Below are 16,889 nucleotides of genomic sequence, written 5' to 3'. Positions count from 1 at the left end.
GTCTCCAATGCCGATTTGGTTTGCGATTTCTGATGCATGAAGCGCCACCTGCTTCCTGCAAAAAGTGCCATGGCAGCTTCCTGTCTACTTTTCGAAATTGGCGCAACTAACGCAGCTGAGTCTCGAAGCTTTCTTATGCCATTATGCATAACGCAATGTCATCGAATAGGTGCTGTGAGTATTTGTGGATAATAAGTAATAAGTAATAGTTTCCTAGAAAAATGTCCTGATGTCTTAAGATTTTTTGCGAGTGTTTGAGACCTCTTGAAGTGACTTTTGAAGTGCAATACGCTTCGGTTTCTTGACTTTCAGTTCATCTCTACTGATAGTAGGACTTGCTGGGCTTACAGTCTATGAGCTAAGAAACCCCTTCTCCAATTTCATTCAGCCCATTTGAATTTGGTGAAGAGGGGCATAACTAACTACAGTAACAAGGATGGCTTTCTGCCCACTGCTGCGCATGTGGATGTAGGCCAAAATTCAAAAAATGTTTTATCGTTGCGAAACAGAGACCGTGTTACATGTGACATAATCCAAGCGGGAGAAATTCTACGTTTAAAGGATGGTTGCATCAGCACCCCTCTATCGCTCTCACTGACAAGAAAATCACTTACCTCGGGCTACCACCATGTTGAATTTTGTGTGGCTTTGTCGTGGCGTTCTAAGCAAAAAGTGATGCTTTCTGAAAATAAAGACAGTTGGAAGTTCAGTGCTCCGTTCTCTCTTCTGTCCCTTCTGCTGGCTTTGCGCTGTTAACCTGACTTCGAAGCATATTTTATCAACAAGCCCAATCTTACACCCTTCGTAACTAACATGTGTTTCAAAAATGTTCTAATGAAAACCAGTTTCCAGCAACAGTCTGCACGTCTTAAGGAGGCTGGTTACCATAACCACGTGTTGGTGGCAGAAAGGCTGCTCAAACAGGAACGTTCGAGACGATGCCTCCGTGCAAATGCAAGAGCTAGCAGCCGTGACCAGGTGAAAACCGCTGCGATTCCGTATATACACCAGATATCACATAGCCTGAAAAAGATAGGAAGCGAAGGTATTGTGCGGGGTGTTTTTTCAGCTCCAAATAAGCTAAGCACCTTGCGTAAAACCACTAACCCAATAAGGACAAAAAAGCCGGTTTATGATAAGAATCGCAAAGATGAGTTCGTCAGATGCGCCGTAGGAGTGGTCTATCATATTCCACTGTCAAGCGGTAGATGCTACATAGGCCAAACCTAAAGAAGCATTAATGAGCACTTAAGAGAGCACAGAAATATAGTGTATCAGGTGACGGTTTTTTTGCTTTGCATTGCAATACATGTCCATGTCGCCTTTTTCTAAATGACACCGCTATTATATACAGGGATAAGCGCAAGTGTGTAAGATTAATAGTAGAAACTGGGTAAATCCTCTCAGCCGCTGACCAATGTATCAGCAAACTATCACTATCATTGTCTGTGAGAAAGTTGGACTATTTGCGCATGCCATGAAAGTTGGCTGCATTTGCAATGGATCATTTAGGTTTCTGGGTGTTTTCTTGTACCGGTTTTAGACAGTGTGGCTCTACTCAAGAGCCATATATACAGTCGACTTCCATTAATTTGATCATCTTTCTGTGGTTTTATGTGCCAAAACCAGTTCTGATTATGAGGCACGCCCGTTAATTCGATCCTGACAGGACCATTGAGACTGGTTGAATTAAACAAAAGGCATAAAAAAACATCGAAATATGTCATTGCTTCACTTGGCAGTATTTGCCTTTAAAGTAAACTTTGGTCGCGTTTCAGTTAAGCGCTACACCTGCAACCATCAACAGCTACCAACTCGCCCAGTTTACTATTTTTCTTAATGTTAGCTTCACTGCAATACAGCCGTGTTATGCATAGAACCATACCAAGCAGGGAAAGGTGCCATTGTTGCAAGACAGCACGTGTTCCCTAATTTACGTACACACACATGTGCAGTCTCCAGTCATAGTATGAGCACCAAGACGCCTAATACGTGTATGGGCAGGCCTTCAGAGTTTGATATATTCACACTCTTTTGTTGGCTTTTAACATCTTTTCAGCTTATCGCAGTTTTTTCAACTTACTGCCTTCTTTTTTGCTAGCTTTCCCAAAACACATGATTGTTTTCCACTTCTCCATGCACGGCACATTTACTTAAGGAACACGCACTATGCCTCATTAACGGTCTCACATGCAAGACATGCATGGAAGGTGAAAAAAGGACTCAAATCACCACTGAAACGTAAGAAACAGCTCTGAATGGCTGCCAGTATGCTTATTAGGTGCCTAGGTGCTCCTACTGTGACAGGAGACTGCATGCCTGTATAATCAGGGAACATGTGCTATGTCCTGTGACAGTGGCTCTTTTCCATTCTTGGTATGCTTCACCATAGTAAGTTGCGTATGCTTCAATGCATAACATGGCTGTATTGGGGCGAATCTGACCAGTGAGGTTCGAATTATCCGACGAAAGTCAATTTTGAGATTGAAATAACAGAAGTTTGGGCCCACAGAAATGTATTTCATTAAATAAAATACAATCATCAGCAAACAACCTTATTTGAAAGGGGTGACTGACTACTTCTATAATATCATTAATATATATTAAATATAACAAGAGGCCAAGCATGCTGCCTTGAGGAACACTGGAAGTAACTGGCACTTCATGGGAAGAGCAATCGCTTATGCTGATGAATTGTTTGTGCTTAGTTAAGTATGCAGAGATTCAGCCAATTAAGTATGACAGAAGATTTGTGATTTCGAGCCTCTCAATTAGTTTAGAGTGACAAACAAGCTCAAATGCTTTTCTGCAATACAGGAATATAACATCAATCTGGCCAGGTTTATTAAAAATGCTAGCAAATGCTTGCATGTATAAACCCGTGATCCAACTTCCACTAAATTGTTGAAAGCACCACTTGTGTGTGTCTCTTCTCTCGTCTGTCTTGTCTAAGGTTTCTGCGCTAAGCACTAAAGAAATGTTGTACCAACAATGTTAAAAGTCCGCGCTTGCAATGTAAAGTTTCTTTTTTTTTTCCAAAAATATTGCACACTTCTCTGAAATATGAACATATTTGTTATTCAATATTCAATAGGTCAGTTTCCTCAAATATTTAGTTCTATCCAGAAATATCAGAATATGAAAACCCCTACTACATATGGGCCTTGAGTGGAGCAGTACGGCCCTAGATGCATGCAACCAATGCTACTTACAGGGAATACAAGAGGTGAGTTTCGGGTTTTATGTGCAAAAACCATGACATAATTATAAGGCACACCATAGTGCCTCCAGATCAATTTTGATCACCTGGAATTCTTTGATGTGCACTCAATGCATGGTACACAGGTGTTTTTGCATTTCTTCCCCATGAAAATGCAGCTGCTGCAGTCGGAATTTGATCCTGCACCCTTGGGATTAGCAGCACACAACGCCAAAGGCATTATGGCGGGTTTTGAAACTTGAGAGGTGGAAAACAAACCTAGAAAAGCACTAGAAGAGATGTTTTTTAAATTGCCTGACACATGTAATGCCACTCACAACCAGGCTTCTGGTCAACTGAGAAGTTTGTAAATGAGAGTGACTGAAAGGTGATAGTATCTGCCACACCAAGATGACACCAGGAGCATGTTCACATTGTCCAAATGATAATTTTTACAGCCCCAATTGAGAAAACAAATCCGTTGGCTGCCTAAAGCCGAGGCATCCTTACTGCGCAACTAGAAATTGCTGAGCAAAGCAAGAAAGTACCTGCTGTATATGTCCGCTCAGGAGCTGCAGTTCCCTTTGAGAATGGTCACCACGTGCACCTGACTTTCTCCCTGAAGATTCCAGTATGTGTCATTACTGACAGAAAGAAAGATCTGATAACTTCTAATTGCGTGTTCTCCAATTGAATACAGGTCAAATGGTCAATGGCTATTTGATTTACATTTGACGTTTTGAATATTCGCACAGCACAAATGCACTCAGCTCTCAGGCTATGCTTGAGAAGAACACCATCAGTGCAGGTTGTGAAACACCCGACGAGTAGGCAAAAAAAGCTTTGTTTTCAGGGCTCTGAATTACCAGTTTTGTGCAAGTGCACCGTCAGTAGGGCACCTACTGGTGATCATCAAGGGTTCAGCATTTAATATATCTGCTCTTACCAACACAAACAATATGATATTTCTCTCTAACAATTCTTTCCTCTCACAAATAAATGCTAATTGTCAATGTTTACTGTTCTTTTATGGCGATTAAACACTGGAACAAACTACCGCCCCACATTAAAGCCTGCCGCACAACCTTAACATTCAAGAGAGATATGAAGAAATATTTACTATTGACACTACTGGCTACAGACTCATTACTATGAACATATATTATATACAAATTTATTTTACCACTTTCAATGCTTCTGTATTTGCCTAATGTATCGCTTTTATTCTCTATCTCCCATTGTCTAGTTTTTTCTTCCTTATGTTTAGAAATTTTAAGTTTTTTGTCGCACAGTATATATTTCACTTGTACTTCACATATTGTAAGCATATTTTTGTTTCTACTTATGTGGTACATTAACCTTGTGTTCTTTGATATGTGTCATCCCTATGTTTCCATAACGTGCCAATTACTACATTTTTATTTGTTCATACGCAGCATTTATTTCAATTGCTTGTATTTATAAGCACCTTCCTTGTACTTGATTATTTGCTTCATTAACTTTGTGTATTCTGATGTGCATCACTGCTATGTTGCCATAATGTATTAATTACTATATTGTTAAACTACTAATAGGTCCCACTGACAGTTTTTGTAACTCTGGGACCTCTTTCTGTACTAATGATGAAATAAATTTAGGTATTCTGCATCAATTGTGTAATTATTAGGTATTAAACATCACCATTGCTAAATGTCACAGCGGCACCACTCCCCAGGTTTTGAGCCACCTCTAGTAGAACGAACAAGTGATCTTTTTTCATGAAGTGGATTGGCTTCCCACATGACATCATTAAGAATACACAAAGCAAGACTCCATTAAGCTTATCTTTAGTATGACATGAATGCATAGTAATTGATGTACCTGTGAAAGTAAACACACTAATATAAGACATGTAGATGTTTCTTGACTCCAATGGTAGACTTGCCTGAGATAGCAGATTGTCTGCTACTGTTGTCTACACACATACTATCGACCAAAAAAGTTTACGGACCATGGGATCTCAGAAAACGCTAAATATCTGAGCAGCCTTTAAAAGTAGCCTGTAAAACCGTACATCGCAATGTTCGCATATACCAGTAGAGGCTGGAAATGGGAATACCAGGCTTCGTTTTGAGGCTGCGGAGATATTCAGCTTTTTGTCAGATCTCTTCGTTCATAAATTTTTGGGTCGATAGTACATTTGCATGTGTGTGGTAGGGAAGGTATGAATTAGAGAGTTTCTACAAAAAAGCAGGGCTTTGCTATAGATGTGCCAGGCTGTAGATGTGCAGGCAAAGAGTGAAAAAGAATGCAATAATGTTTAACAGTAGCACAGTGACAACAGCAAGCAAAGCAAAGCAGCAGAGGGGTACATGTGGTGGCAGAAACTTGCACTGTACCTATTGCACTTATATTCTTGTACTGCAGGTGAGTGCAGAGAGTAAGTTACCATGACTGCACACTGTACAAAACATAAGTGCTCTATGTAAACTTCGTTTTGAGGCCATCATCACCACAATAACAAAAAAAAAAAAAAGCTGCATCTCTAAGTGACACGGGAACACACTAGGTTCAAGTAAACTGCAAGTAGCCAACACTACTGTCACTGTACGATGTCGTGCCCAATGAGGCAGGACATAGCCAAGGCCACACAGAATAAAAGTGACATTGGAGAGGAAAGGTTTTAGAGGAGGGTAATTTTTAAGCACTTGCAGCTCTTTATATAGCATGGTGACATGAAGCTTTTTTGAGTAACCATTCAAGGAGAGATACTGTGTATGTGTAGGTAGCACACAACTAAAGTAGTTTCAGGGACCCTTTGGGTGATGAGGTTAACATTTAGTCTTTTTTTTCTTTATGCACCCACAAAGTTCTGTCACACATGTACAGTTTTTCCTTGAACATTCATTTTTTCCTTATCAATTTGTGCTGTGCCTGTTTTTTCACCAATATGCTTCCAGTTGTGAATAGGTGCTCGTGTGTGTTCCTTACTTTCCTTGTATGATTTTGTTGTTTTCTTTAATTTCAGTCATTCCTCCGTGGCAATGCTGATGTCATTGTTATTGATTTCTAGTGCTTTAAGCTAATATGGCCAGCCCTACACGATAGAGAAAGAGTGAAATAAAGAAATGTGCAAGATATGCATGCTGTAATGTGAAGTGGTTGCTTACAATGGGGCAGTGTGGACACCTTCGGGAATGATGGCTGGAACAATGTAGTAATTAATTTTTTTTTCGTACTTTCTCAGTGGTCTCAACAGCATTCTGCTTACATTATCACCAGCATCAGCAGGTCTACAAGTAAATGATAAACAAATTCTGACATTATACCAGCTAATAACTGCCTTGCTCAAGATGGACAACTGAGCTATTTCATGATAGTAGTGTTTGGAAACTTGCATATATTGACTGAATGAAATGCTATTTTACTTCAGGTACCTAGAAAGAACTAGCATTAGTGGGTTTGATCTCTTGAAGATACGTCTTATGGTAAATGAATGGAAGTGCATTTGCCCATTTAGAATGAGAATAGTGGAAATTAATGGGACATTGAAAAGATACTTCAACATTCCGACGGTTGTTACAATTATGAAGGGCATGACAGTTCCCGTAGCATTACTGTTCTGCTTACCATTTAAAGGTTACCAGTTTACTGCTGTGGTTTGGACATTAAACTACATTCGACCTCCCATTGGGTGTTCTTGTTGCACCTGCCTTGAACCCCACCCTTTCCGTTCATATGAGGTGTGTTCAAAAAGAAACCGAACTTTTGCTACAACAGCTTTGCTGCTTATGGTACAACATTTTAAGTGCTGTCCCCTTCAAAGTAGTCCCCTCTACTGGCAATGCACTCTTCCCATCTTTTCTTCCATTTTTGGAAAGCCTCCTGGAATGCAATTTTTGGAATGGCATGCAGGTCTCTTCTCGCATTGTCCTGGATCTCCTCTACGATTTGGAAATGGTCTGGGTCCGGTGAATATGATGGGAGGGGCACAAAAGGAGTGTGGTGTTTCGCTAAGTAGCTGCGGACAAGGAGCGACATGTGAGCCGGGGCATTGTCATGATGCAACATCCAAGCCTGATTTTCCCACAATTCAGGCCTCTTACTGCGCACAGAATTTCTCAAACATGCTAGGATTCCCTGGCAAACTTCTTTGTTTGCTGTCTAACCATGTGGCACAAATTCCTGATGGGCAATGCCTTTGCAGTCAAAAAACACAACCAACATCACCTTCATTTTTGACCGACTCATGCGTGCTTTTTTTGGACGAGGAGAACCTTTGGCCACCCACTGCGACGACTGCACTTTCGTTTCAACATTGTAGGCATAAACCCATGTCTCATCGCCTGTTATGATGTTCTTAAGAAAGTTTTCATTGTCATTGGCAGCGGCAAGCATTTCCTGGCTGATTTCAACATGGGTCTGCTTCTGTTCATCAGTCAACAAATGTCGCACAAATCTTGCACTGACACGACGCATCCCAAGTTTGTCACTCAAAATTTCATGACATGATCCTACGCTGATACCCACTTTGTCAGCAACTTCTCGAACAGTCAAACAACGATATCCACAAATCACAGTTCGAACTCTCTCGACGTGGTCATCATCTGTGGATGTGGAAGGTCGCCCAGGCTTGGGATCGTCATCGACCAACATTCTTCCCTCTTCAAAATGCTTGAACCAATCATAGCTCTGCGTGCGACTCATACAGTCTTCCCCATATGCATGGCTAAGCAACTGAAATGTCTCTGAAAGTTTTCCCAAGTTTGTAGCAGAACTTCACACACACACACACACACTGTTCTTACATTTCCTTCATTGTCACTTTGGCACCAATCCGAAGAGCAGCTTGTTCATGTGCTCACTTCAGGGGCTGTAGCTTGCCAACTAACGGCCAGAGCAAAATGTGGCAAATGGCAGTTTGTTGTCTAAACCTGTCGCTATATGCGCTCAGTAGCCGCAGCGCGCTCTCTCTGCTGATTGGCACGCTATTTCAGAAGTTCGGTTTCTTTTTGAACCCGCCTCGTATATATTACTGCACACACACACACACAAAAAAAAAAACTGAGTCATAAGTGAGCACTGTGCCTGTCTCCTTTCCTTTTCCAATCAGTTGACACTGTTTTCGTTCTAAAAACCTTCTAGGAACTAGGCCATCAAGAAACTGTCTTGCAAGTGCCCTATTTTATCTGTGTTGTACAGTCCAGTTTGTCAGTCCACCTAAATTTAGCATTGTTTATAAATTCTGCTTAAGTGCTTCAAGATTTTATGTATTCTGTACACTTCTACAGGTCAACACCACTACATATTTCATGTAAGTAAAAGTTACTATGCAGAAAATGCTCGTTTTATTTGAAGACCAAGCAGTTTAAGTGATAATGCATGTCCTGACTAGGTAAAGTTAATGAAAAGTAACCAAACATATTTTTCAAAGAAAGGCTATGTATATGTACTACAGACAATACAAACATCTATTTGCATGCCACAGCTATAGGTCCCACGACCAGTGTGACTTGCTTTCTGTAAGCAGTACAGGCTGTACAGAGCTGTGAAGTCAGCTAGTCTTTAGTCTATCTAGCTTGCTTTCCTGGTGCTTTCATGTATACAAACCAGAAGGCCGCCTTCTACAGTCTTATGCTGAAGATTATAAACGGTTGCCTGACACAGTGCCTTGCAATGTTCACAGGCATTCGGCTTACCAGGAGACATCATCTGTGTTTGGCAACAGTAGGTGAGAGGTAAATAAAAAATAAAGTACACATTCATTTAAAAGCCTTCATTTTCACTACATTGTGCAACATGAGGATGCCTTTCCAAAGGAATGTAGCCAGTGCCATCTGCAAGCACATTGCTCACCAGCTGCAGTGGCTTCGTATTGACACAGGTGACACGCAAAGACATTGTTGTGCTTGAAGTGAGGCGCATGTAAAGCACCACAATCCAATAAAACTGCTCATCTTTTATACATGTACTGCGTTTTTGCTCCCACTTTGAGGGAGACATGATGAGCCTAAATGCCATCAGCCATCCCATACAAGAACTGTCCCAACTTCCATTCAAATGACTCAACCTAACCGTGATAGGCTAGCAATTTTCTTGTTTGGATATGCTGTTCAGTTTGTACATGTTATAGTGCAGGCATACCACCAATTGAGTTAAGCATTGTGAAATTCAAGTACACTACATTGCCTACTTAAGCACATGAACACTTAAGCAACATCTTTTTCTGCTCATGCAGTGACCTACAGCTACAAAAGAAAGACACAAAGGCAGTGCAGACGTGTAGGTAATATCAAGCTTTGATGCAGACATAATAAGCTGTGGTGAGGAATGAAGTGTAATCTTTGTTTCCACTTCTGCATGAATTTTGTGGAAGTGCTGGAGGGTCAAGGTTTTATACAGCAATTAATTTATGTATGTGGTCTAATAAACCATTGCAAAGTGAACATGTGGCATCAGTAACAGATAGCCAGGCACTATCACAAAAAGAAGCAAAATAATGCTGGGGAGTGGTTGTCGAAAGTTGCAGGTTCTGGACGAGAGAAACAAAAGGACAAGACTGCATCGATCAATGGGACATGACTGAAGGCATGCATGGTATGTCGAGCAAGAAGTGGACAGAAAGAGTACAAGGAAACGCATGAAGGAGAACAGTCTGACAGTGTGTGAAGGCAAGAGTATCACATAAAAAAAATCGGAAGAAAGCAAATGAATGGGGGATCAGATGCCAAGGAGCAACCATCTGTGCTCTCCTGTTCGGCACATACGCATTGCAGATTAAGACAAAGTCTCACTGTTTGGTGCAATGCGTTTGTCACTGGCTGACCACAAATTAATCGCTGTCAATGTTGTGTAATGAGCATTAAAAAGTTCTCTTCAGTTCCTACTTTGTGACTGATGAGCCGGCTGTGCTTATATAGGTGTGAATCCACCTCAGAGGGTCATCACTGAATTGCACTTTTTTTTTTTTTTTTTTTACAGGAGCGTGGACGCCTGCATAAATAGTGTTTTTTGACTGACTGCACATAGGTTACCTGGCTTTTTATCAATCTTTTATATCACTCACTCAGGCATACGATAACCTCTTCATTTAGTGAAGAGGGGTAAACATCGACAAAATGATACAGCTCAAATAGCTTGAACCTGTATGCGTTTAAATTTTCTATCCGCAGTGACGGACAAGGTGGCTCGAGCGTTGCATAATGCCGTTTGCCTAAAGTCAGCTTCGCTGCAAGGCACCATTGTCGCGCAACGAAGCATGCGCATTGTATTGCGGCAAACTATACCAAGAGTGGAAAGCGGCCACTGTGATATACGTGCGCACTTGCCGTCACGTCTCCTGTCGCAGTACAAGCACGGAGACGCCGAACAAGTGTACTGGCAGGCCTTCAGGGCTATTTCGCACGCGGTTGTAGCGATCTGAGCCCTTGTTTCGCCCACATAGAGCGCCCCTAGACATCGTAACAGCCGGGATTATTAACCTTGCGCACAAGCAACTCAGAAACGCTACGAATCTGCACCACGTAACCAATATCAGTGTTACTGTACAGCTGTCACAAAGGTCTACTGCTATGAAATTGCATGACGAACATTTTTCTTTAGCATAAGTGTGTTCCGTATTCACCCGCAGGGCGTAGTGTTTTGCCAGTGTGGCTGTACAGCTCTCACAACGATCTATGGCTCAGATTACATGGCGACGCAAGTTTTAGTACTTACACATACAGAGTACAAAATGTTCCATTCCCACGAATCTCCAAGTGTGTTGTATGCTCAGTTACATTAAGAACTAATGCATCGGCACGGCAGCTGATTTCATAAACTGGTTCCGTTCCCGCGATTCCCCTGAAGTGTGGTATGCTGACCTTGATCAACGACACTAATGAACAATGCATCGGCACGACGTAATGCTTTGCCACTAAAGTCATCCGAGAAGACACCTCACTTCCAAACGTATCCCCCTGCGACTATAAAATTTAATATGCTATCATCGCAACAAAATAGCAACAAACTCACCTCGGACGCGGCTTCTCCGTCTTGCCAGCCACGCATCCTGTCGATTCTGTGCTGCAAGCTCGGCTAGGGACAAACAACGGCTTTCTTCCCTGTAGTACCTAGACGAAGAAAAATTAAGCACCAAAAGTCCCCACATTTCTCTCTCGCAACCACTGCTCCTCGCGCATGCGCAGGAAGAGCGGAGAAATCCAATTATGATGTGCTCGTCGCTCTTCGTCGTCTGCTGGCGTGCGCTGCTTGACGGGATCGAATCGCGCTCCACCGTCGTTCTCCGCGGTGGCACGGTTGCGACTGGCGCGCACTCGTGTCGTGTTCGGTCGTGTTCGCCCCCGCTAGCCCCGGCCAAACATGCGTCACCATACGCGTGGCGCCCAGTCGAACATGCGGCATTGCGCGAGTGCAGTCAATACAGCATGAGTGCAGTCAGCAGAAGGTCTCCTTGCCTTCAACCAGCAAAAGCATATACTTTATGACTCCTATTTTAAAACCAGCGGGCGTTACCCTAGAAGACAAAAAGCGGAGACGCAAAGTTTTCAATAGGGGATCAGAAAATGTGGGTGTGGAAGTTCCTACGTTTTTTTAATTTTTTTTTGAACCTTGATAGAACATTAGACAGTACAGGGGCTTGATGGCGCAGCCCACCGTCCCGTTCCAAAGAAGACGCTCATAACGTCCATCCACCTGTTTATAAAATAGAACACCACTTACTGGCTTTTGTACTTACAGTTGCCAATCTCAAAGGCCATGTAGGCCATAGGTTTTCCAATGCTTCCTGTCAGTATAGTCTATGCTTCCTGTAGACGCAGAAAGCGATTGCAGGAACCGGAAACACATCATGGCCGCCATGGACCAACGCTTTTGCTGGCTGGCTGTTGGGCTGCTGATACAAGTTGATGTTTAGCCAACGTTTAGCCTGTCTCCGTATGGCTGATTGTGCGTCGTTGTCGCAGTTCGTGCGCTCGTGGGCCCGTATGATGCTACGCTTTCCGTGGTGATGGTGCCCAGCGATGGCCCTGTCTGTGTGGTGATACTTAGCGAACGCGTTCCAGTCATCTCTGCGGCTCCGGCAAGGCGTACTTTGCCCCGTGCGCTCTCGTCCTACTGCGACGGCGGTGGTGGCGGCTCGCCGATGCTCGCTAAGCCTAACTGTGGCCTGCAGTGGTGCTCCTGATCGACCCCGGCTCACCAGACCGCCCGTTCAATGATACAGCTTATCTGAAGACTCATCCTCACGACTCGCGCGCGATCACTGTGCCGCAACTCTAAGAACCACGTTTGATGCTGGTGCCATAGCGCAAGTTTTAGAGCGCCTGTGTGACACTCCCAGCAGCTGTGTTGTGGTGACTAGGACGTGATCGATTTCGTCTGCCCAAACGCTGTCTAGCGGAAACGCCGGCGCATCGACGAGCGCGCGTGCGTGTCGTGTGTTGGCTGAAGTTTCCTCGCAGTGATTTTTTTTTTCTCGGTCACCTATCTGCCTTGACTGCGCCCCCGTGGCGTGACGTACACGACAGGAGACATGGCCGGGAGCTTTGATCCGTACGATAAGAACAGGTCAGTATCCGAGCGTGTGTTGTGTGTATAGCGAAGTTGTGCGTGACATGTTTCGGCCCAAGTGCTGGCTGGCCTCCGGAGATAAAAGCGACCGACCGCACGTATGTACAACCGGACGCACGGCTGCAACGTTCGCGGCTAAACCGTTTCCTTCGAGCAACCGAACCTCCTTACTTGTTATTTGTTTTAGCTCTATGCCCCAAAACGGCGCATTCCTCCCGCCGTTGCTCGCGAGCCACTTTTGCTACGTCTTTCCACGCCGCGGCGGGGAGCGCCCGTTTATTTTGGGGTGCGTTCCCCCCTCCCGAAGATCGTGTTTCACGGACCACCACTCGGTTAGGCCTACACGCTTGCAAAAAACAATCATTTTGCAGGGTCTGAAAGCGTCCTGGGATAGCTTTTGCGACTTTTAATGCCGAACATAACAAAAAGAAGAAAAAAAACTTCGTTTAGCGCTAGCCTTGAGTAGCGCCAGTTAGCCTGTCGCAGCCTTCCTGCAAAGGCCAATCCGAACGTGTTTCTGTACGTTGTTTTCATCCAATTACGAAAGAATTAGGGGTTGCAAAGACAGCACAAATAAGAGCGACTTCTGCGTTCGAGAATCCTTGGGTGGCTCGCCCCCTTTCTTACATTCACCTTGTAGGAAAGGGCCTTCTTTCTCCGGGATGACGTCTGCACGGGCCTCCTAAAAGCATCGTACCCGCCGAATGTTCTCGGCCTCCAATTGGGGACATGGCAAAGCGTACGGCCAAATTTATGAGTTTTGCTCATGTGAATGTATCGAAAACAAATCTCCTCAGATGTTAATGGCAGTGACAACATTACACGATGCGGCCATCAGCATTCGTAGAAGGACTTTAGTTTGCATTTCATCTCTTCTTTGTTAAGCCCAAATTCCCAGGAGAGTGCAAATGGATCACTCGTTCTTGTCGCTCGATTGCACAGCTCTGTAAATATAGAATTCGTCGCTCGTCACCCAAAAGTGTTATGAGCGACTAAACAATAACGCGAAGTCGCAACTTGATGTACATCAGTCAAGTACTACCAATTGTTGCACGGAACGAGCTAACGACTTAATTTTGATATAGGCAGGAATAAAAACCTCCTGCGAGTCCTTTAGAAATATTTTCTGCTGATTAAAAAAAGCACTCGTCATGCCAGTTTCACCGTGTATTTGCAGTCCTCATACCAGCAAAGTCGGGGAGACACCGCTCAAATTCATCACTCGCATGGCACACAACTTGTAGATGATGAGCGAACGCAACAGCCATCATGCACATGATTGCTTGCATCGGGTTTATACTTGACTTTTTTGTTGTTCATTACGTTTGTCTGAGGCTTGTCAAGAATGCAGCAGCAGTGACATCTTATTCATCTTGATTGTAATGTTTTCTTAGCAGCAATCGTGTGGCATTGCGCGAGTTATGACCTCATCATCAGTTTAGGTTGGCGAGTTTTTCTTTTAATTAGGGGATCTCCTCGCCTGGCGTGCATGAGTCCTGCGTGGTTTGGTTGACATCTTGTCTACCCGCCAAAGGCGCTATTATAATTGTTTGCTGATCAGTCATGTCCCCCGATGCTATCCAAGCTTTGCAGTTTCCGAGGACTGCAATGTGACACTGTTGACATGGCGACAAAAATCGATGCTGCACAATAAGACGAGGCTTCCATTTTGCTAATTCCATGCAGATTAGTGAAAGCTGTTGCTCCTGTCAGCCAGCTGAGATGATAACCTGAAGAAAAGCTTGTCCGTTGACCACTGCTAATTCTCTTGTGGACAGCACTAGATGAATGGAAAGTGACATGTATTAGTGGTGCACATTAGGGGTGCGATCTTGTACGCGTTCCAAAATAGAATGGAGGTGGTCCGTTCTTTACGTCACGAAATAGGCGGCATGTTCCGTTCCGTTCGTCCGATTGCAGGCGACACGGAATGATTGACAGCAGATATCACGTCACAATTGACGTCATGGCGTTCGGCACGGTTAAAATTGACGAATCGTATATGGCTCGGTGGAACGAACCTCCTCCGTTCTATTTTGGAACACGTACAAGATCGCACCCTAGGTGAGCTATGTCCTTTCCCAGACATTCACAGCGTAGTCTCGTTCCAGTTTGGCTGACAGGACTGGCAGTTTCTTTCATGTTGTATGCAATGGGCGGGACAGAGCATAGAGTGATGCTCCTCTGTGTAACCTTCACTGAATTAAAGGTGCCATGACATGGTGGTCTGACTTTTCTCACTTTATCATTTTAACTGATAGTAGGGGGCCCAGTATAGTTATAGAAACGCAATAGCTAAGCTTATGGTGCACAGCTTAAACTGTGTGACATCAGAAATTGTGGGGGCGCCGCTTTCTTGTCTGCTGTGAAACATTTCAAGAACACACTGGAAATTTTGCTGTTCAAGCTCTGGCACCCAACAGCAAAGCAAGGGTGTTGCCATTGAATTGTGCCAGCAATTTCTTTACTTGTGCTATAAAATGTTGCGGCAGATTGCCTACACTCTTAAGCAAAATTACACCCTTTTGCACACAACAATAATCATCCTCTGTCTTGTCCACATTTCCTTAATTTAACGTGGCGAGCCCCATGCTTCGAAGTCACGAATGCCATGCTCATTATCAGCATGACAGAGCATTCTCGACAGGAAAGTAGCAAGCACAGCGTTTTTAAGGAAGGAAACGCAAGCAAGACAGATGACGATCATCGTTGTGTGGCAAATATACACCCCAAAGGGTACATTTGCTTAAAAGTATAGATGCACAATGCAAAAAAACAAATTGACATGGCAGCGATTGCATAATTCCAGCACTTGCAATCACTTCCAGTGCTTGCAGCATGGAAATGCGTGGCCTTTGACATTGGATTCAATTATTTTGAGCGAACTGTTTGTGGGTTTGGGTTTCATTTTGTCGCCACTCAATGTTGCTAGACTGCCGTACGGTGTCTTATTTCTTTCATGTCCCTTGTTTGTCATTACAGTTCAACTGCACCGAATGCGTTAAAATTTTGCCAGCTTGCTGTGGGACACATATGGTTTATCATGCAATGCAGAATTGAAGCTAACAAGTTTCGTGTCATTGTCTCTTTAAAATTAATTGAATGCTTGATTTGTGGGATTTAGCGGCCCATAGCAACATTCCAGCTATAGGAGACCACCAGTGGCGTAGCCAGAAATTTTGTTTGAGGGGGTAGGGGGGGGGGGGGAGGCTGATGTCCCCACATCAGCGACGTGGGGACGGGTATTGTCGTGGAGCAAGATGACTCCATTCGTCAATTTTTCACATCATTCGTTCTTGATTGCGACATGCAGCCGATCCGCCGTTTCATAATATCGGAAATGATTGATAATCTCTCCAGGTTTAGCAAATTCGATCAGTAATGACCCCTCGACGATAAAAAAAGAAGTCAACCACACCTTTCCGACGGAAATGACGACTTTTGCTTTCCTTAGGGGGTGGTGAATTCGAATGTTTCCACTGTAAGCTTTGTTGTCGTGTTGCAGGCTCGTTGTAGTGGCACCATGATTTGTACATGGTCGCAATTGCAGCCAAGAAGTCGTCACCCTCATTGGGATACCGGATCAAATGAGTCAAGGCAGCGCCATACTTCTCCATCTTCTGGTGGGGATTAAAAATCTTTGGCATCCATTGCGCATACATTAGCCAATAACTGAGATGTACATGAATTATGATGTGAACCGAACCGTGACTGACATTCACACGGTCTGCCTGTTCATCGATGCTTATCCTCTTTAATCAGCTCATCAACCTTTGCAGTTATGTTGGGGGTGATTGCACAGTGGCTTTGGCTGGGTCTTTGACCATCTTTGCAACTATCACTTCCTTCTTTGAACCGTTCCCTCCAACGCTTGACTGTGGCCAGTATAATGCAATGTTCAACGTACACAGCAGCCATACGGTGACTAATTTCTTTTTTGGAAACACCTTCAGCTGTCAAATCGTCACAACACCACGCTGTTCTACTTTTGGTGCGTCCATTATGATATGTAACCATATTAAACCCAGTGTATGAGACCGTTAAAGAACATTTATTCTCACACCTACGTGTCACTTTTGTAAATGATAGATGCCTGTGTGCTACATGCATGCCTCGCAAATAATGGACAGAACCATTGTTG

General features: G+C 43.7%; 1 protein-coding gene across 1 annotated transcript in view; it reads left to right on the top strand.

The window, feature by feature from the left end:
• The first annotated feature begins 12,088 nt into the window (after positions 1-12,088).
• Crk (Crk proto-oncogene, adaptor protein) overlaps positions 12,089-16,889 on the top strand; it is an 83,631-nt gene continuing 78,830 nt past the window's right edge. Inside the window, exon 1 of the mRNA XM_075673317.1 lies at positions 12,089-12,745. Coding sequence (XP_075529432.1) covers positions 12,711-12,745 — 35 coding nt within the window. The 5' untranslated portion in view covers positions 12,089-12,710. The remainder of the gene's footprint in view (positions 12,746-16,889) is intronic.

Source organism: Dermacentor variabilis, chromosome 10 (assembly GCF_050947875.1).
Source record: "Dermacentor variabilis isolate Ectoservices chromosome 10, ASM5094787v1, whole genome shotgun sequence".
NCBI lineage: Eukaryota > Metazoa > Arthropoda > Arachnida > Ixodida > Ixodidae > Dermacentor > Dermacentor variabilis.
This window is presented reverse-complemented; position numbering and strand designations above follow the sequence as displayed.